Raw genomic sequence first — 20,710 nt, 5'->3', positions numbered from 1 at the left:
GGGAGCAGTGCTACCACTCCCTTGGCGTAAATGTCTCTCAGAATGCTGCTAGCCCACCACCTGAGGCTGCGACTCTAGTCTAAATTAGCGTTTCCAGCATGGTGAGCTGCATGCCCCTGAGGCACAACTGGACTGCTAGCCAGAGCAGTTGCTTAAACAGCCAGCAGAACAAGCTTCTTACCTGTGAGAACTGGGCAAACTCCTCATCAGCTAGCATGGGAACATGACCCAGTAACTCATGGCAGCAGTCTCTGGAAAACAAGTGACCTTTACATGTAATAAGGGTGTCTTTTCCTATCCTACATGAACTTCCTGTGAAGGATTTCAGCCAATAGATCCACAGAGGAAACAAATGTGGGAGATGCTCCACAGTACCTGCCTCCTTACCTGGCTTGGCTCTGGAGGGAGCAAGTCAGAGCATTCCCTTTCACCATGGGGATCCAGCTACTCCCCACTGCCTTCGCTATTGTCTCACTTGGGATGGCAAGGGCACCGGTCTCCTATGTCACAACATCTTTGAAAAAGGCTCCTGTTTTGTCCCAGCATACAACAAAAGTCTGTGTGAACTTGTAATTTCTCATGAAATGTAATTGCTGTTGTCTGGCCAGCACTTACTGGGAGAGTTTCACAGCAGGCAATCGAACCCCAGCAGATGGTAACTGAAGGCAGGATGAAAAGATTAAACCAGATATTCTCCAGTCTTTTCCTTCCCCAGACAACTTTGCAAGAGAGACAGAGATCCACACCCTCTCATGCATGACTTCCCCTTCTAACTCTCCAGCTACCAGTTTCTCAAATTGTTTCATTTTATGGACTACTGGATAGACCTCCAGAGTGATTCCCCAAAGAATCATCCCAAACACATTCAGAAGAATGAAATTGTGCCAGGGCACCAAACTTACGGTTCTGGGGAATGCATAGGAGAAGAGAAATGCCTTATATACTGTGTGCTCTGGAAGACACGAAATGCCAGGCTGGCAAGGAAGTCACGAGCAGACAACAGCCCTGCAGCTGGTCTCAGCTGGAAACCTGTTCTCTCTGCAAAGGGAAGTAAGGCTGAATTTAGGCATTTCTAGGCTTAAGTACATGGCACACATACTTCAGGTAATCAGTTTCAGAGGACTCTTGTGCTCTGTTGCAGTAGCTTTCTCTTCCTAAGCACAGTAGGAACATCCTGGCTTGTCATTATCAACATGCTCCTATGCTGCTATGGGTCCATTTACTGCAACATCAAATCCCCTAGCCATCCATCCTACACTTATCCATACTGCCTACTCCAGTTTACATTTTTAGCACCTTTATACACATTTATCTACTATGTCACACATACCAGTGATATGTCTGAGGTCACATATGTTCCTTAAGATCAAGCATGGGACAGAATCTGTGTTTTCAGTCTTGACTAGTCTATTCATTCTTGGATTCTCTCTCTCATATCCTATACAGCATTTGTAAAACTAAAGCAGGAGCTGGATAAGAGCTGCATCCCACCCCTACCCTTATCTGAGAGCACCCGTCTCTTCCCCAATACTAGGTTATTCTTTAGCCACCTCCTGCAGACTTTCTTATTCCTTACACTGAAACCCCTAGTACCCTGCGCTGTTGAAGATGGAAGGTGGACCATGGGTCTTTTCCAGTCTGTGCAGTTCTTCCATTCCTTAATGGGCCTACTTCAACATATCTGAGTGGCAGATTTAGAGCATACTATTCAACTTCATTTCCCTTTATCAATGCATGCTCTATACGTATAAACTAGCTCAGCACTGGCAAGAACTTCTTATCTATTTTATCTTTCTGTACTTCATTAGAATGGGAACACACAGAAGAAAGAGCAAACAGGTTCTTGTCAGAGATAAGGGTGCTGGAATTTGGCCTTAGCTATTAAACATCAGCTTCCAACAGTGCTTTCACCTATTTTTTTCCTCTGGGTTGGGGTTTGGTTTTTTTTTTTTTTCCCATTATGTTTTTCTAGAACTAACTGCACAGTCTCCCTGTCATGTGATACTGTGTGTTTTGTTTTGCATGTGTCCATAGAACAGGACCAAAGGATGCAAAAATTTGGAATGATAATTTCAGCTATCAGTGTTACTCCAGGACACCCTGCTTTTAGAGGTCTTTTAGAGATGCCTAACAAAATAACCAGCCCTATGGTCAGCAGAATACACAATCTACATTTCCATGGGAAACACACTGGTGGTCTGCAAAGCTAAGAAAATTGAAAATCACTGCTTTAAAAGAGAGCCAATGATAGCCTTTTTGAAGTCCTATATTCAAAATCTGTGTTGCATTCTCAGTTCCCATAAATGACATTTCGTCTTCTTTAAAGCATAAAACAACATTGAAAAAAAATCAAAAATGGCTTTATTCTCCCTTCTCTGTCCATATTCTATTGTGTTATGAAGCCTGGAACCTAATTTATTTTATGTAAACAAACAAAAAAATCCCACCCAGAAACCAAGCCATTTACAAGATTTGGGTTGGTTTGGTTTTTAATATTTCTTCCAGCATTCCTTGTCTTGCTCTGTCTGGCAGTTAGCACTTCTCTCATTTATATAAAAAAAAAAAAAAAAGTTGAGAGAATAAAAAGGAAGGCGGGGGGGGAAGGGAAGGCTTCACTGGAAGAATTAGAAGAGACAAAACATTTGAAGTGATACAAGACTTTAGTGGACAGCAAGGATTGCTTCTACTTGGCAATGTGAGGTATAGGTGGTTAGCATTTGTCATGGTTATCTTCTGTTGCTGCACCAAATTCAACAGTAATGAATACAGAACTACCTCAAAGCTGAACATCAACAAAACCCGTGGAGATTATGTCTTCATCTTTTTTATATGCTGAGCAAAGACATCAGAGTTAAACAGGGAACCAGAAGAGATTATAACACAGTTTATTATTCTCCCTCATCCCCAATTAATAAAGCAGAGTGTTTGAGGGAACGGACAGACTACCAACTATGCTTCCTTTGGCACTGATCAGGACCTGGCACAAGAAGGATACTCCCTTGCTGCTGATGCCATACTAAATCAACCCAGAGGAATGTGAAAATCTCAGAATCCAGTCATCTTTGCGTTAAACTCTGAGTCTGAGTAAAGTGAAAACTGCAACAGCTGAAAAACATATCAGACAAGAACTAAGCCTACGTAACTCAGTTTTGGAAGGATTATGAAAGAGTCTAGGAAAATTTATATTGCTTTAGCATCCATGTTGGAGGAGCAGGAGGGAAAATGAAAATTACAGCCTATGTTCCCTGAGGTGCCCTTTTAAATACAGGCCAGTGAATCAGACAGTCTGCTGATAGAACAGACTTGGCCAGTTGTCTTGAAAAGCCGTAGGAAAAATTTATCTGCTGGAGGTAATATCTGCAAAATCTGTATTTGTATTTCATTACTGCACAATAAAACCAGCAATCAGCAGAGAATTGGGGGTGTGGCTGATTGGACTTGCTGCCTAAAAATCTACGAAATAAAAATGAGTTGAAGAAAAGGTCTTGAACAGTTGACCTAAAGTGATCCATAAGGCTTAATTCTTGGCCTGAAAAACTCATGTGTATAGGCCTGTGCATTGTAGTGTCAGCTTACTTGAGTTCACTGGCTGTAATTTCTTCCAGCTGCAGAGGACAATGAATACCTAAATCCTAACATCTTTCCTAGAAAGAAAGATGTGCTTAGGTTCATCTAGTTAACTCTTCAGAAAAACACTTGACAGGTTGAACAGTTACATGGTTAACCATTTAAACCCCCTTTAAGTAATTATGAAGTACTTCTGATGTAAAGTTCATTTCTGTTCAGACCAGCCTCACTAGCAGATCATGTAACACTAGACAGATCTTACAGTTCAACTTGCATTGAAGTTAAAAGGAATAACTTGTTTCAGTTCACAGATACTGCTGAGCAAAAGAGAAGATGGATGTTTATCTGGCTGTGAGGGCTGGTTATAACATGATCTCCTTCTTTCCAGAATATGCCCCCCCTCCTCTCTTTCTGCATCTCTACAGCTTATTAAATTCAAAGCTGTGCTAGGGGGAGGTTTTTCAAAGCTGCACCATGGGAGGTTCACACTTGCCATACATTAGAAAGCATTTGCCAACCAAGAAGGTGGTCAAACATCAGAATGTGCATTCTACAGAGGTGGTTGATGCCCCAAGCCTGTCAATGTTTAAAGAGGCATGTGGAACATACTTTAAATTTTGGTCACCCTTGAACTGATCAAGCAGTTGGACTAGATGATCATTGCACATCTATTCCAATTGAATTATTCTATTCTGTTCTGTTCTGTTCTACTATATTCTGTATAAAGTCTTAGCATCACATATGCTAAAGAATGTTCCAGTTCTTAGAGGCAGTATTTAGCGAAGATACGTGCTAGGATTTATGTCCTACATGGGAGACTGGGGCAATTCAGGGCTCACCCGGAGCTACCTAGTGACTGGAGGAACTGCCCTATGCATTTCCACACAGGCTGTAGTTTAAATACATCCCCTGTATGCCAGAAATTTTGGGAGACATACTGCAATCTATACTTTGGTCAAGGTTTGATTGGTTGAGCACTGCAGCACAGTGATGTGTTGCAGTGCTCAACCGTAAGACAGGAAAGAGCCTAAGTGCACAGTTGATTGATGAGTTGCAAGGAGAGAAAATTCTCTCCTTGTTAACACTGGTGGTAAGAGCTACCCAAATTAGTAATAAATCACTCCTTACAACTCATTATAAATCATATCCCTCATCCAGTGGCTGCTTGGCATGAAGCTGTCTTTAACACAGATTTTACAGACCTTGCAGATCCTTCTGACTCAGACTGAGTTTGTAACAAAGGGAACTTGCAATAATGTCGATCTTCTTATCAGAGGGAATCATCAAAGATAAGATATTAGGTCAAAGCCCCATTGGGTCAATTGCTGAGGTGAGTAGCTCGAGAGAGGACACCTTGAACACCAGAGCAGGGGGGAGATCAGCATCCAGGAGCCTCAACTCAGAGCAGCAAGAGCCACTGAGGGAGCCTCAATTCCTCGACAGGACCTGCCCAGGAGCCGGCAGCTCAGCTGACGCGAGCAGCTGACTCACAGGGGATGGAGCCAGAAGGAGCGGCACCAGCCCTGACTGGGTAAAAACCTGTCCCAGGGAGTGCAAGCGAGCAGAGCTGGTTGAGGCAGTTCGCACGAGTAGGCGGGTGGGATGGGGAGCCCTCACCGTGTGACCAGGGCCCGGTCTGGGAGAGCGCTGCTCTGCCCGCCAATGCGGTGGCCAGCATAGGCACTCAGACAGAGCTGATGAGAGGGGAGGCTGCAGTGCAGAGCTCGGAGAATAGACAGTGCCTGCACTGGTCTGGTGAGGGAAAGGTACACAATGGGCAGGGTTGTACTCAGGGCTCCCTGGTGGAGGTCCTCCTGCAGCAGGTGGCTGAGCAGCAGGATGCTATTAATGGGCTACAAGATGTCAGAGTAGCTGAGAGGAAGCAGGAATGTTTGCTCCCGGCCCAAACTATGCAGGGGCCTCAAGCTTCCCCCCTAGCTCATGAAGAAAAGAAGGAGGCCGCTAATCCGGGAATCTGGGAATTGGTGACAAAAAAAAAGGGGGGGGGGGTTGGAGAGGACAATTAAAAGCAAGGGGCTTCCTCCTAAATTTGTTGTCCCCACACAGAACCACTTTGCTGTCCTGCAGGGGACTGGTGAGGAAACACACTCGCACCAGAAACAGCCGGCTGATGCACTGGTAAAGATCTGTACTGGTGCTGCTAGGAAAAAGCGGCGGGTCATAGTAGTAGGGGACTCTGAAAGGGACAGAAGCACTCATCTGTTGGCCTGACCAGGTCTCAAGGGAGGTGTGTTGCCTACCAGGGGCATGGATCAGGGATATTGCAGAGAGGCTGCCTACTCTAGTAAGTCCCACTGACTGTTACCCACTTCTAGTGATACATGTGGGTTCCAGGGATATAGATAGTAGTAGCCTGGAGAGCATAAAGAAGGACTACAGAGCCCTGGGAGAGGTGGTTAGGGGCTCTGGAGCTCACATTGTCTTTTTGTCAATTCTCCAGGATACAGGGGGAGACCTAAAAAAAGCTAGGAGTATTGGCCAGGTTAATAAATGTTTAGAAGGGTGGTGTCACAGTCAGGGGTTTGGGTGTCTTGAACACGGGACCCAAGTTTGTAGGCCAGGTCTACTGGGGGCTGATGGAGCTGGTTTTAAGCACAGTTTTGTTAGGAGGCTTGCCAGACTGGTCAAGGAGGCTTTAAATTAGATATGTTGGAGGATGGGGGCATCATCCCGTCCCAACACTCCCAGTCAGTTGCCAGCACCTATAATAAATGCTCGGAGCAATGTAGAGATATTCCAGCCAATGAGCCGACTTCATTTGGAGCTAGGCTCAGATGCCTGTATACAAATGCCCATAGCATGGGGAACAAACAAGAGGAATTAGAGATGTGTGCAAGTCTACGGAGGTATGATATAATAGGCATTGCAGAAACATGGTGGAATGGCTCCTATGACTGGAGTGTTGGAATGGAAGGTTACAGGCTCTTTAGAAAAGACAGGCCCTGCAGGCAGGGAGGGGGAGTTGCCCTTTATGTTATAGATAGGCTGGAGAGTATGGAACTCTGTCTGGGGACAGGTGAGCAGTCAACAGAGAGTTTGTGGGTCAGGGTTAAAGCAAGAACAGCGATGGGGGACATTACTGTGGGGATCTGTTACAGACTGCTTGATCAAGAAGAACCTGCGGATGAAGCACTCTGTAGACAGATAGGAAAAGCTTCATGCTCACAGGCCCTTGTTCTCATGGGTGACTTCAACCACCCTGACATCTGTTGGAATGATGGTACAGCCCAGCACAAGCAATCCAGGAGGTTCCTCAATTGTGTGGAAGACAATTTCCTTCTGCAAGTAATAGAGGAGCTGACAAGGAGAGGTGTGTGCTTAACCTCATGCTCACCAACAGGGAAGGGCTGGTTGGAAATGTGATGCTCCAAGGCAGCCCTGGTTGCAACGATCATGAGATGGTCAAATTTGAGATCCTCAGGACAGTGAGAAGAGCGTGCAGCAAGCTCACTGCCCTGGACTTCAAGAGAGGAGACTCTGGCCTCTTCAGGAACCTGCTTAGTAAGGTTCCATGGGAAATAGCCCTAGAGGGCAGGGGGGCCCAAGGCTGTTGGTTGATATTCAAGGATCACCTGCTACAAGCTCAGGGGTGTTGCATCCCATTTAGAAGGAAGTGCAGTAGGAGGGCCAGAAGACCTCCTTGGATGGATAAGGAGCTGCTGAGGAAAATTCAAATGAAAAAAGAGGCTTATAAAAAGTGGAAACAAGGACAGGCGGCCTGGGAAAAGTACAGGGATGTTGTCTGGGAAGCTAGGGACCAGGTTAGGAAGGCTAAGGCCCAGTTAGAATTAAACCTGGCTAGGGATGTGAAAGATAAGATTCTATAGGTACATTGCAAATAAAAGACAGGCTAGAGACAACATGGAAGCTGGAAGCTGTCAGGAGAACTGGCTACTCTGGTTTTGGAGAAGGCTGAGGTTCTTAATGATTTCTTTGCTTCAGTCTTCACTGGCAATTCTCTGACCAAACCACTCAAGTCTCGGGAAGGCAGACGCAGGGACTATGAGAATGAAGACCTTGGGCCCACAGTAGGAGAGGATCTGGTTCAAGACTATTTTAAGAACCTGAACGTACACAAGTCCATGGGGATGAAATCCACCCATGGGTCCTGAAGGAGCTGGACAATGAAGTTGCTAAGCCACTGTCCATCATATTTGAAAAATCATGGCAGTCAGGAAATTCCTGATGACTGGAAAAAGGGAAATATAACCCTCATTTTCAAGAAGGGGAAAATGGATGACCGAGGGAACTACAGACCAGTCAGTCTCACCTCTGTGCCTAGCAAAATCTTGGAGCAGATTCTCCTGGAAGGCATGCTAAGGCATGTGAAAAACAACAAGGTGCTTGGTGACAGCCAGCATGGCTTCACTAAGGGGAAATCCTGCCTGACCAATTTGGTGGCCTTCTATGATGGGGCTACAGAACTGATGGACAGGGGCAGAGCAGTTGATGTCATCTACCTGGACTTGTGCAAAGCGTTCGACACTGTCCCACACAACATCCTTGTCTCTAAATTGGAGAGACATCAGTTTGATGGATGGACCACTCGGTGGATAAACAACTGGCTGGCGGTCAATGGCTCAATGTCCAGCTGGAGACCAGTAACGAGTGGTGTCCCTCAGGGATCGGTGTTGGGACCGGTCTTGTTCAGCATCTTTGTCGGTGACATAAACAGCGGGATTGAATGCGCCCTCAGCAAGTTTGCGGATGACACCAAGCTGTGTGGTTCGGTTGATATGCTGGAGGGAAGGAATGCCATCCAGAGGGACCTTGACATGCTTGTGAAGTGGGCTGATGCCAACCTTATCAAGTTTAATCATGACAAGTGCAAGGTCCTACACCTGGGTCAGAGCAATCCCAAGCACAGTTACAGGTTGGGCAGAGAAGAGATTCAGAGCAGCCCTACAGAGAAGGACTTGGGGGTGCTGGTCAATGAGAAACTGAACATGAGCCGGCTTCAGTGTGCACTTGCAGCCCGGGAAGCCAACCGTAACCTGGGCTGCATCAAAAGGAGCATGACCAGCAGGTCGAAGGAGGTGATCCTGCCCCTCTGCTCTCGTGAGACCTCACTTGGAGTATTTTGTGCAGTTCTGGTGTCCTCAACATAAAAAGGACACGGAACTGTTGGAACAAGTCCAGAGGAGGGCAACGAGGAAGATCAGGGGACCGGAGCACCTCCCGTATGAAGACAGGCTGAGGAAGTTGGGGATGTTCAGCCTGGAGAAGAGAAGGCTGTGTGGAGACCTCATAACAGCCTTCCAGTATCTGAAGGAGGCCTATAGGGATGCTGGGGAGGGACTCTTCATTAGGGACTGTAGTGACAGGACAAAGGGTAATGGGTTCAAACTTAAACAGGGGAAGTTTAGATTGGATATAAGGAGGAAGTTCTTTACTGTAAGGGTGGTGAGGCACTGGAATGGGTTGCCCAAGGAAGTTGTGAATGCTCCATCCCTGGCAGTGTTCAAGGCCAGGTTGGACAGATCCTTGGGTGACATGGTTTAGTGGGAGGTGTCCCTGCCCATGGCAGGAGGGTTGGAACAAGATGGTCTTAAAGTCCTTTCCAACCCTAACTATTCTATGATTCTATAAATCATCTGGTTGACAGAAAGCACCTGGACTTAGCAATCCAAATGCAGCCTCATAAAAAATAATGCAGTCTCCCTTCCTCTCATGTCTCTTGCTAGTCAGGCCTCAGGAAACAGAAGGTAGGTCAGCCCAGCAATCTTATGTGTTCTTTCATCTAAGGCCACATCTTCACGTGTTTACAGACTAGTACCACAGCCTTTTTGCTCTCCTGTCACAGCTACACAGTAGGTATCAAGGAGTTTAGTGTGGCAAATGGGACTAAGACAGAAGAAGCAGTGTTGTTTCAAGGTAGCTGTTGACTTGACTCCTGAAAATCATTTCTTCTAGCAAATATTGCCATCCTGCCTCATACATTGGAAAAAAAGGAGGACTTTAGAGGTATGTACCTATATTTGTGTTTGGATCTTATGAGCAGTGTAGCTATAGAAGCATGAAATACAGCCAAACCCCTAGAAAACCTGTGTATGAAGTCATGCTGAGCAGTGTGCTGTGTGGCTGCACTGCTGCTAGCACTGGAGTTAGCTGAGTAGTACTACAATAACTGCAGCCACACACAGAACAAACACAAGTTTACCTACAGCTTCGTACCTAGATATGCCTGGTACTGATGCCCTATGCTACAGCTGTTCTTGCATGAGGGAACCCTACAGCTAATCAGCTCTGCTCAGCAGCTTGGGTCCTATGAGATGGCTTATATGTGTATGTGTTGCACAAACATATCCAGGAAACCCTAGAATAAACCATGGTTCATCATGACTGACCTTTTAAAAATCTGGAGACGTCCTGAAGTTGAGGTATGTTATTCTCTTGGTAGCCGCAGTATTTCTCCAGCTGCTGGAAAGCATCCAGATACTGCGTACAAGCATGAGTAGGATAAAGGCTGCTCAGCTTCTTGTAGACTTCTCTCCTGAAAAAATAAAGCCATATAGCATGACCCGCCTCCATAAAGCATCTGCCCTATCTACAGAGAGGCATAAACCCCAGCACAAGCAGTGGTCAAAAAATATGAATTCAGGGCACTAGTTCCAAGTTCTTGGAAGCTGATGCCTGGGTGGATGTAGTAAAGCATAAGGGTTTTTAGTTACACTTTTCCTTCAGAAGTTGGGTTCTGTTCAGCAAATCTGTTTTATCCCTTCCTACACCCTCCCTTAACAAGAGGATCCTAATTCAGAAGTGTTTCTTGCTTAGGTATAAATGCATTGGAGGTACCAGAGAAATCCCAGAGAGAAAGTTGGAGCTGTGGCCCTCTCCATGTTCTGCAGTTTAGGGATTAAATGAGTCAATTATTCCCTCCCTTTCTATGTTTGTGTACAGCATGAAATGCTGGTCCCTCCATCTCCATGCTGAAGCCTAGCCTATATTTGATTCTTACAAACCTCCTCCTAAAAAAGCACATTTTCTGATACTGAAGAGTGATATATGGAGAGGCAAAGAGGTTCATACTTTTGCTGTTCAAAATGCCTGGCATGGGCTATGTATTTGAAAGACCTGCCAGTTTCTTGAAGCATTTAGCCCATTATACAAAAAGAGACCAGCTGAAGAAAAATATATATAACCAGATTTTGGCACAGGCTTCAAGCTTCTCCCAAAATTGATGGTGCTTGGATTTAGAGCTGTGGTTTGGAATATATTTAGCTGTTGCAAAATAAACAAGTAGTAATAGGATGGCAAGAAACCTTATAGAAATGGTTATTTTTGTTCAGACATGGCCCTAGGGTGTTCACAATTTTATAAACATTGTTTTATGAAAATTGAGATCATTCTTGGAAATGCTGGCTACGGAAAGTGACCTTTTGTTGTTTTTATATTGTATTTTTTTTTGTGATGCTATTGTTGCTATGGAGGTGATAGCCGATCCCTGGTAATGGCTCTCTTCATTTGTATGAATGTCTTACACAGTGTGGGAGTAATGAACCAGAATGAAGGGGGGAAGGAAAACCTTAGGAGGAAAAAAAAAAATAAAAGTGAAGAGAGGAAAACAGTGGCTGCTGTCACTATTGCAAAAGTCACAGGAGACTGGGCCATTTCCATAGAAGAACTAGGAAAAAATGTGGAGGACTAGAGTTCAAGTGTTTCCCTGGCTTATTTCCCCACAGAATACTACTGACTTCAGTGGGATTGCATTGGATCTGAACTAGTACACAGTTCGTCCCCAGACTGGAGTCTAGAGACTGTTTTAAACTTCTGCACATATGGTCTCTTTTATCAAAGTATCTACTGTGTGCCAAACATTAACTACCACAGAAACATGGGCAGTCTCGGAGACTAGTGGTAAACTATATAAAGCTAAGTGTCCATCCTCTCTGAGTACCTCTAAGGCAATCATTTAAGTTCCCTCCAAAGTCAATAGAGTATCAGATATTTCCAGACAATAATTTAGGTTGCGCTAATGTCTGAAATAGATGTAATGCCCCACCGTATGGAGGTGCTATCCCTCAAAGGACCATTAAGTTGCTATTTGCTGGTACTTCAGTCCAGAGATGGAAAGAGAAACTACTGAAAGTGTGGTCTATGAAATACTCTAGAAAGGAGCCTCAGAACAAAGGATAGAGCAGCTACTTGACTTTATGGAAAATGACCTTATTTTACATAAACATTAGCTAAGAAAAAAGTGACACTATTCAGCTTTGTTATGAAGATGTGGCAGGTGCATCCCCATAATTTTGTCCTAGATTCTTCCTTTTCTTATACAACTTTTACTCATAAAACAACTTAGTTTCAGGGACTTCCAAGATGCTTGCTTGAAAACAGAAACTCTGATCATCTCTACCCTCTGTTTTCTGAAAGCTGTATTTCTTCACTTGATTATTTTCATTTTTATAGCCATGTTGCTACAAACTGAAGGCATCCAACAACTCTTCAGAGTGAGCACTAAGGGAATTTAATCTGTGCTACAAATTTCCCGTTCAATTGCACAGCGCTCAATTAAGTTGTGCTGCAATGCAGCTGACCTCAGGGCACAGCCCCAGGGGGTTGTGATAACCATTAGGGGTGTCTAATTTTGGAAACAGCTTTACATAACAAGACAACCTGGGTTTCTGAGGCTCACTGTTTGGGGAAATGGGCAGATATTTCTTTAAAGATCTATTCTGTTACCACAGTGGGACTAATTCTAGGTGGAGAATGGCTGGAATGACGGAGGTTGGCAACAAAAGAGAAAAACAGGAAAGAACACAAAATTAAATTTTCTTAAATATGACATTCCCACACACCATCCCATGCCAAGATTGTTGGCTGATGGTAGCAATCATGAAAATGACACCGACCATCAATCTTTGACAATTCAAAGATGCTATAAAAACCTATTTGAGCTTAATAAAAATGTGATCGCCTGGATGAGTTAGGTGCAAGGTTTTTATGTGATTGTGGGCAACACCACTCAAGCTTTCTATGGCACGGTAGATTTTATTTAAAATAAAATGATCACTGAAAGAGACGGGGTGGCCTCGCGGTTGAGGTTCTGGCAAGTGACATCTAGTGTATGGATTTAATTCCTGACATTGATATAAACTTTGTATACAATTTGGGGCAAATTACTTAAGCTCCAGCTTTTTCATTCCCACAGTTATAAAATGTGGTCATCATTCTTCCTTTTTCCCACCTTTAGGCTGTCTTTTAATTTCCATTGTAAACTTTTCTGAACAAAGATTCTCATTATGTGCACATGTGGCACAATCCTCGGACTCTGCTCTAGTTGAGTCATTTGGACATATTTATGTTTGTATTATCATACAAATGTGTAATCATTGCTGCTTACTGAGATTTGTTGAAGTTAGTGGGAGAAAGTGAAAACAAAGGTATAAGAAATAAGCAGTCTATTTTCTTTCAGTTCTGCCATATATTTCACATAGTGTCTACAAACATCCTTTGAATTTAATTGATTTTGTTCGTTTGTTTGGCTTTGGGGATTTTTTGATGCCAAATCTTCAAGAGAAACAAAGTCCCAGTGCAGAAATGCTGCACCCGTGTGAAAGTCACTTGCCATCATTTCATATGATATCAAAGGACTTTTTACAGTGTAAATAATACATCATAAGAAGACTTCTAATTTTCCTTTACCTTCCATTTGAGAGAATAACACTTATTCATGTTAACAGCAATGAATACTTGCAGGAGAACAAGAAAGGCAGGTCTGTCCTATGAACATTCGGTTAGCTGCATCCTATCATTGAACTTCCATCCTGCAAGTGGGCATTTGCTCCTTCTAACAAAGTTGGACTTGTGATATTAATGTCACCACCATAGTTATGGTTAATTAGAGAACAGTTAGAAGAAGTTGTTGGAACTAGGTGATCTCAAGATCCTTTCCAACCCTAACTATTCTATGATTCTGTGATTCTAAGTTATACTATTGGCTCCAGATTTTTCTGGTTTCCGATATTTTGATAGGATTGGCAGGCAGGGAGACAGTCAGAAAAAATTTGCTCTGGAAAGTGAATAGTTAAGACCAGCTCTGAGAATGGCTTTCTGCAAAACAAATGACCAAAAGATGATACATAATCAAGGAGTAAAATTTGAGGTAGATATATATGGTATTAAAGTGGTTTAACTGTCTCACATTGACAGTCTTCCCTGGAACTGCAGTGTAATGCCCCAGGAATCAGAGTATAAGCAGCAAACTTACCAAGTTGCAGTCTCCTGTGCTGTGTATTCAATGCGAGGCAAAGGATCTCCTCTGTAATGAAGAGAGGAAATAATGCATGTGTCTAAAGCAGATTACAAGTTTGGTTTCTAAGTATTATTTGCTTTCCTTGCACCATGAATATTTGCAGAATGAAAACAGAAACAGCAAAATTGTACATAAGTAACAACTTCTTAGTCTCAGTAGGTCCTAATTTGTGCATTTTCTCTTCTTTTCCAGTGTGGAGAGGAAACAGAGGGATACAGTAAGAAAGGGAATCATGTTCTGCTTCACAGAAGAAAAAAGAAGCCTTCAGGCTTACCCTCACCTCTGCTGAAGGCAATCTAGCAACCAAAACACAGTGTTGATCCCTGAGGGATGTGATCAGCACAGTAACATTGCAGAGAAGCATTCATAAACTCAGCAGCAGAGAGCTACCCACTGTGTACACTGTATGGTTATCACTAACTCCTCTGGTGGGCAGTCTTCTTTTCCTCACTCTTGCTCCTTCAGTAGCTCTGAGTCAGTTCAGTGTGTGCTTTTGTCCTGTTTCGTGCTTCACCAGCTGTGCAACATGGTGGCAGTGAGAAAACTGTACTCAAACAGCAGTCTCTAAAGTCTTGGGAGATTCCACCAGTTCTTGGACACCATAAAGATGATAATCTAGCCAGTTCTATCTGTGCATCTAATTGACTCTATTAGACAGCAGTGTGATTCTGGTGAAGTTTTACAAAAAGGCAGAAATATTTTCAGCCACCCACACGAGTCCTGGGAGGTTTTTAGGTGCATGGATAGAGACATTTTGTCAAATAAATAACAAAAATATTTAATCGATTTTCTTTGTCAAAAATATGTTCCTAAACATTATTCCATACAGTTCCTTGAAAAACATCAACCTCAGCTCAGGGCAAGCCCTGAAAGGAACTCCAAAATTGAAATGAAGGAGTCTCATTGAAAAATCACCTCTGCTAAGACAAAATACAACACTGAAGGAGATGTGAATGCAATCCTAAGATTTTCATCTTTAGGTATACTTGCTGTGTTGCGGGAAAAGTCTATTTCATATGGAATGAAAGCTTTTGTGGCTGAATTCTCTTTTTTAAAAGGTAACCCCATTGATAGATTGACAAAATATTAAATATCTGGTATTTCTCGCACACAGAGATGTCTGAAAGCACATGTGGACCACTGAAGTTTCTCTTCAGCAGTCTTGTACTTACGCTTTGTAATTAAAGGCAAGGTCAGCAAAGAATGCCCTCCGTTTCTTATACTCCAGGTCGGCGTATCCCTGAGTTAGAAAACAATTTTTAAAAAGGTTTTACATCAAGAGCGATTTGTGAGCATAAATGTTAACAAAAGCATTCAGAAAACCTAGGTTTCACGTAGGTTGCTTCTCTGACACAATGAATCTTGAGCCTTTTGACCAGGGTAAGCCAAAGTCTGAAATCAGTTACATTCATGACATTTAGGTGAAAATTTGGCCCCTGTGACAGGAGGAAAAGTAGCGTGGCTTCATGGGAAGGTTTTGGAGTTGTTCATAAGCACTACAGTACAGACCAATAAGCTTACAGTCAAATTTAAATGCGAATCACAATAAAAATGAAATTGAAGTAGGGGTGTCACTTCTGTTGGCAGAATAGCTGAATCTCTGAATCATTTCTTTCCTGTACTAAGCACAAAGGTTGCAATAGAGGGCCATCATGGACATGACAGTACCAAGCCTAATACCACCTTGACAGAGAAAGTACACTGCACCTGAACCATAGAATCATAGAATAGTTAGGGTTGGAAAGGACCTTAAGATCATCAAGTTCCAACCCCCCTGCCATGGGCAGGGACATCTCGCTCTAAACCATATCACCCAAGGCTCTGTCCAACCTGACCTTGAACACTGCCAGGGATGGAGCATTTACAACCTCTCTGGGCAACCTATTCCAGTGCCTCACCACCCTCATAATAAAGAATTTCCTCCTTATATCCAATCTAAACTTCCCCTGTTTAAGTTTTAACCCATTACCCCTTCTCTTATCACTACAGTCCCTAATGAAGAGTCCCTCCCCAGCATCCCTATAGGCCCCCTTCAGATACTGGAAGGCTGCTGTGAAGTCTCCACACAGCCTTCTCTTCTCCAGAACAATACACTGCACCTGAACAATACCCTGCACTTTGGGTTAAGAAGGGATCCTCACTGGCTAGAAATCATATAGCTGTCACTGAATTTGTAGAAAGAGTAGCCTTTCAGCTCAAGTGCCCCTTGCCTATTTATTAACCTGTAATGATAAAGACAGATTTAGTGGTATCTGTTTAAAGCAGCAGTTCACTTATTAAATACTGTCGTTTTCTTCTTGCTGCCTCAGTGTTTACTAGAAATTGAGCTACAAGCAGGCGTCTGCAGCTATTGAATACAAATAGGGATGTGAAATCAAATTCCTTTGAATTTTACATCATTCATAATAGGAATAAAATCTGAAATCTGGCACTGTTATTAATATAACTCAGAAAGCAGCGTTGATCAGCATCACTGTACAAATATTTATTATTCTAAAATATTCAGAATTTACTGGAACCACTTTGCGTGCTACAAGCCAAATTTGTCCCTTAGGTTTATTCACATAATTTTTAGTGTAGCAATAATACCAGTAATACTGCAGTTAATGAGTATTGTGTGTGTTAATCTGAGGAAAGACCTGGATCCTGGCAGCATGTTTATTTTTGTCATGTGTTATGTTTATTCAGATGCCACCCTTGCTTGTCAGTAGCTGTAACAAGTCCATGCAAAGCACACAGAAGAGACGTTGGGCCAGACTAGCACTGATGCTGTCACTTCGCAGCTTTGTTGCTACTGTTCCCAGGGCTCTCTACCCATGCTCTGAGCAGCAAGAGCCTCCCTGGGGAACCACTACAGTCAGTGCCAGTGTGCCCCAGAGAATGGTGTCACTGTGTTATCAGTTTGCTTTCCTGGCCATTAAAGAGACGGTAAAGAACAAAGCAAAGATGTTGAGATTAACAGCCTAAACTGCCTATTTGGTAGTACATGTATATGCAGAATATTTGCTGAACTACTTGTACATCAGCTTTGTACTTTCCTCCAACCTGTCCTTTTTTGAGCCATCCTCAATGGCACAGTAAAGGAGCCCATGTTGTGATTCCTCCTGCCACGGACAAATGATTTTCAGTGCCTGAACTAACTTGTTTCAAGCTTCTTTAGGTATTTCTACATTGCACTGCATTCTGAAGTGTAGATTTATCCGCACTCAATACTTTGGTAACTCTGCACCCCTGGTGTTTTCTCATCCTCTTCAGTGCTCATACCTTCTATTCGGTGACAAAGGAAGGGAACTTAGCCAAATTTAAAAAATTCCCAATGAGCATTCATTTGTCTCATGAGAAACAGCTACAGAGCTAGATCAGGAAAATTACCAACACTTGTTTCTATAAGAAAGATACTAAGAATAATTAAAGATGTCATGGTTAAGGAGGATGTGAAGCTCTCCTATAACATTGTAGCTTAATAAATGATTCTCAAAAATAGAAGATAGACTTGGAAAGTTTTGTCGTACCACACAGAACTGTACATAGCTAACATTAACATTGTGTAAGTTAACAAAAGGGTCTAAATAGACTTCAGACATTTCAACAAGGGAATGGCAATCTTGTAGATTCTGTTGGCACCCATCTAAATTTTCCTTGCATTTTTCAGTGCAAAGTCTGTGGCTTAGTTTCTTCCCACGCATCACTTCTATGTGATGATTGTCAGCACACTTCACAACAGTTTCATTACCTACCTTGTCAATCAAAAAATGGCCCTTTGGAGTCCCTTTCTCATCTGTACCTAACTCATATATCATCTATACTAACGTTGGGAAACTGATGAAAAATGAGTGTTGGATTCCAGTATTTTGCTTTACTATTATCATCACTAAAGAAGGACTGTACAGTGCGTATTTCCTCTTCCTTCTCCTAGGATTTCTGCTTATGGCAAGGCTGAGAGTACAAGCACAAAACTATTATAAGTAAAGCCCTTTTTGTAGCCCACTCATAATCAACAAATCCAAGGGAATGCCCATCATAAACATTCTAACAATATTTTGCTGAGTACTATCAATAAACACTGGCAAAATCCTGGATCCAAACACTTTGTGCAAAGTCAAATGTAAATTAGGATTATATTTCCAATTTACTTGCTATTTAAACTTTAGATCTGATTTAAACTGAAAGCACTAGACCTTTTGAGCTCCTCCAGTCACATTTAAATCTCAGTTCAGTTATCCATAATCAGTGCTGTCATGTATTTATCTTATTTTCTGTCTAGACAATTTTTGAAAGTTTAAGCATAATACTCCCGTCTGTGAGATCTGTGGATCTGGTATTCATTAGTGACTAGCTTTTTGCCATTTGTCCTCAATATCATTGTCTTTACATCAGCACTTGAATAAGATTCCTGGCACGTGTGAAATTTAAAAATGCAGATATGGAATATCTGAAAGGTCAAAACACAGAAAACACAAAAAGCAGGCGGCTGGGGAACTTGACCACTGTGTGGACCAGAAGGTACAAAGCGGGCATACTTCAAATATGTCAGGGGTGAAATAATAAGCTAGATATTTTTAAACTAAACAACGAAATGCAAACTTATTCTAAAGGAGATGTGAAATAGAAGTTACTTCAGTGTGTGTCTGATGGTAATCATAAGTACCTTGGTGAATAAGAGCCCATAAGTTTTTCTCAATATTAAGTTATACATTCTGCAGTCCCTAATTCCACTTGGATCAGACTTTCTCTGGTCCTTTATTTTTATTGTCCTTTCATGAATATTTCTTTACTCTGAAATTTTCTTAACAATTCCTTTTCTACAGCTTCTTTTTAAAAGATGAAATAGCAGTGATGTTAAACTTACAGGGTGACGATGGTCCAAACTGGGATCATATTTAGTGATCAGATGGTGACATTTGTCCAGATCTTGGACTTTCCTAGGGAACCAGGGCACTGGAGAGAAAGTAGCAAGACTTAAATGAGATAGGATTAAATAATTTTTAAAGGTACAGAAAATAAAAGTTGTGCTGATGATTACAAGCCTTTTGTTTTCATCAGCTATGTATCACTGTGTGTCAGTAGTTGAATTCTTCTGCCAACCAAATGCGCAGACTGGATAAAAAATAATCTAAAACTAACTTGCAATGATAACATCTCTTTTAATGAGTAATAAAGGCAAAAAGCGTTTCCTTTTAGTCCAAATGAGGTGTTCTGTTTGACACAGAAAAACAAATTTATTTCTACATTTTGGGTTTAAGAAAATACTTTGATTTTGTCTAAAGAGTAGTCCTAAATTTTTATACCTTCAAAAATGAAAACATTTTAAAAGCAAAACATGAAATTTCTAAAAGTAAAACAGGTAAAGAAGTATCCTGACTTCAAGTATTTTCCTTCTGGTGCTTTTTTGTTTTTCTTTTTTTTTTCCCAGCAGAATGACAGCATTAGCTGAATTTCCAAATGTTTTCTTTCCTCTAAAATGGGGACCTTTTCTGGTGACCAAAATAAACTGTGATCATTTTAAGTGCCAGCATTTATAACTAATGAATTTTAAGAAATAATGAAAAAAGACAAAGTTGAAACTGTTTTCTGAGGTCAGACAGATGCTGCATTACAGCTCAGGAAAGGTCCATTTGGGGTCACCTTAACCTCATACTTGACAAGAGACCAGGAATAGCAGATGAATGATAAATTCAGCTATAGACCTGTTATATCCAAGCAGAGACAGCTCTCAAAAGTACAAATCTACCAGTACACACTGATATTGGGAAATTCTCATTCTTTCGATCAGTTATGGCCAATCCTGCAATAGGAAGGAAGAAATACTTGTCTGACAGATGCCTTGAGCCTACCTGGAATTTTTTGCAGAGCCTATGCCTTTGGCTGAGCCATACTGCATGCAAGATGCCTGCCCTGCCATCTATGGCCATATCTCCTCAAAACCTGTACCTGATCATAAGTCCACAGGCTGTGATGAAGTGCCTCTCTTTCCACATAATTTCCATTGGGAAGTATCCCAATTCAGGAAAAAAAAAAAGTCATGCAGTGAAGAAAAATGAATGCACACTCACCTGCATTCCAAACAAATTAAATTACTATTAGGAAGCTAAAGCTTAACAAGTTACTTCAAAAAGAAACAGAACAGCACTAGCAGATGCTTATGTTACTTACCTTTGTCTTCTCTGCTAGTTCTCACATCCTCTGCTACTCTCTTTAAGGAAGTGATAAGGGGACTAACTTCAGCACTGTGAACTTCACATTCAACAAAAATATCAACAGCAGAGTTCTTGGGCTTCTTGGCTCGTCTGGTTTCAAAGTGATGTATCTGAGCTTCAAAAGTCTGCAAGAGCCAGACGTTCGTATGATGCGACTTCTCCAAAGACTGAAAACCCAGATAAGTCTAGATACACTTCTACAGTGTCTTTAAAAGGTGACTAAAAGAGCTATTAACTCTTTTAAACTAAAGTGCATATTAAGCGATAAAGCTTAATAATGTCCAGTTTAGGAGCTAAAATACAAGCAGAGCTAAAAATTAAACACCGTAGAAATAGGTAGAGATAGATGGAGATAAAAGATGAGATGCTGTTGACTGTAGCATTCCATCTGTGCAGAAATAACAAAGGAGTAGCTGGGTAACTCTTAAAACCCTGGCAGAATGAAAGCAGATCTATTGATGTATAATGACACCATAATCATTAAATAATTGCAAACAATTAAAAATAAGTAAAATATACTTCTCTTTTCAGTTATTCATTTTTCACAGATGAGAGTGAGCACCTGGCAGGGATACTTCAAGTGCCCAGAATATGTAATGCCTGTTTGGATTACAGCTCTTGTTCTCTGGATCTCCTTGCCAAATACACAGAGAAAATTCATTGGCTTCTA

At 42.1% G+C, this 20,710-nt stretch overlaps 1 protein-coding gene across 1 annotated transcript in view; it reads right to left on the bottom strand.

Annotated features, from left to right (window-relative positions):
- Positions 1–20,710, bottom strand: part of LOC133222382 (tyrosine 3-monooxygenase-like) — a 32,435-nt gene that overhangs the window by 11,152 nt on the left and 573 nt on the right. The window contains exons 2-8 of the mRNA XM_061372052.1: positions 19,997–20,225; positions 18,693–18,781; positions 15,016–15,083; positions 13,799–13,849; positions 9,936–10,081; positions 903–1,038; positions 182–251 (exon numbers count right to left, since the gene is read on the bottom strand). Of these exons, the coding sequence (XP_061228036.1) occupies positions 182–251; positions 903–1,038; positions 9,936–10,081; positions 13,799–13,849; positions 15,016–15,083; positions 18,693–18,781; positions 19,997–20,225 (789 nt within the window). The remainder of the gene's footprint in view (positions 1–181; positions 252–902; positions 1,039–9,935; positions 10,082–13,798; positions 13,850–15,015; positions 15,084–18,692; positions 18,782–19,996; positions 20,226–20,710) is intronic.

Source organism: Neopsephotus bourkii, unplaced genomic scaffold (assembly GCF_033783945.1).
Source record: "Neopsephotus bourkii isolate Nb327-2 ecotype Australia unplaced genomic scaffold, CSIRO-AGI_Nbou_v1 NB_1589, whole genome shotgun sequence".
NCBI classification, from domain to species: domain Eukaryota; kingdom Metazoa; phylum Chordata; class Aves; order Psittaciformes; family Psittacidae; genus Neopsephotus; species Neopsephotus bourkii.
Note: the sequence above shows the minus strand (reverse complement) of the source record. Positions and strands in the feature narration are given on the sequence as shown.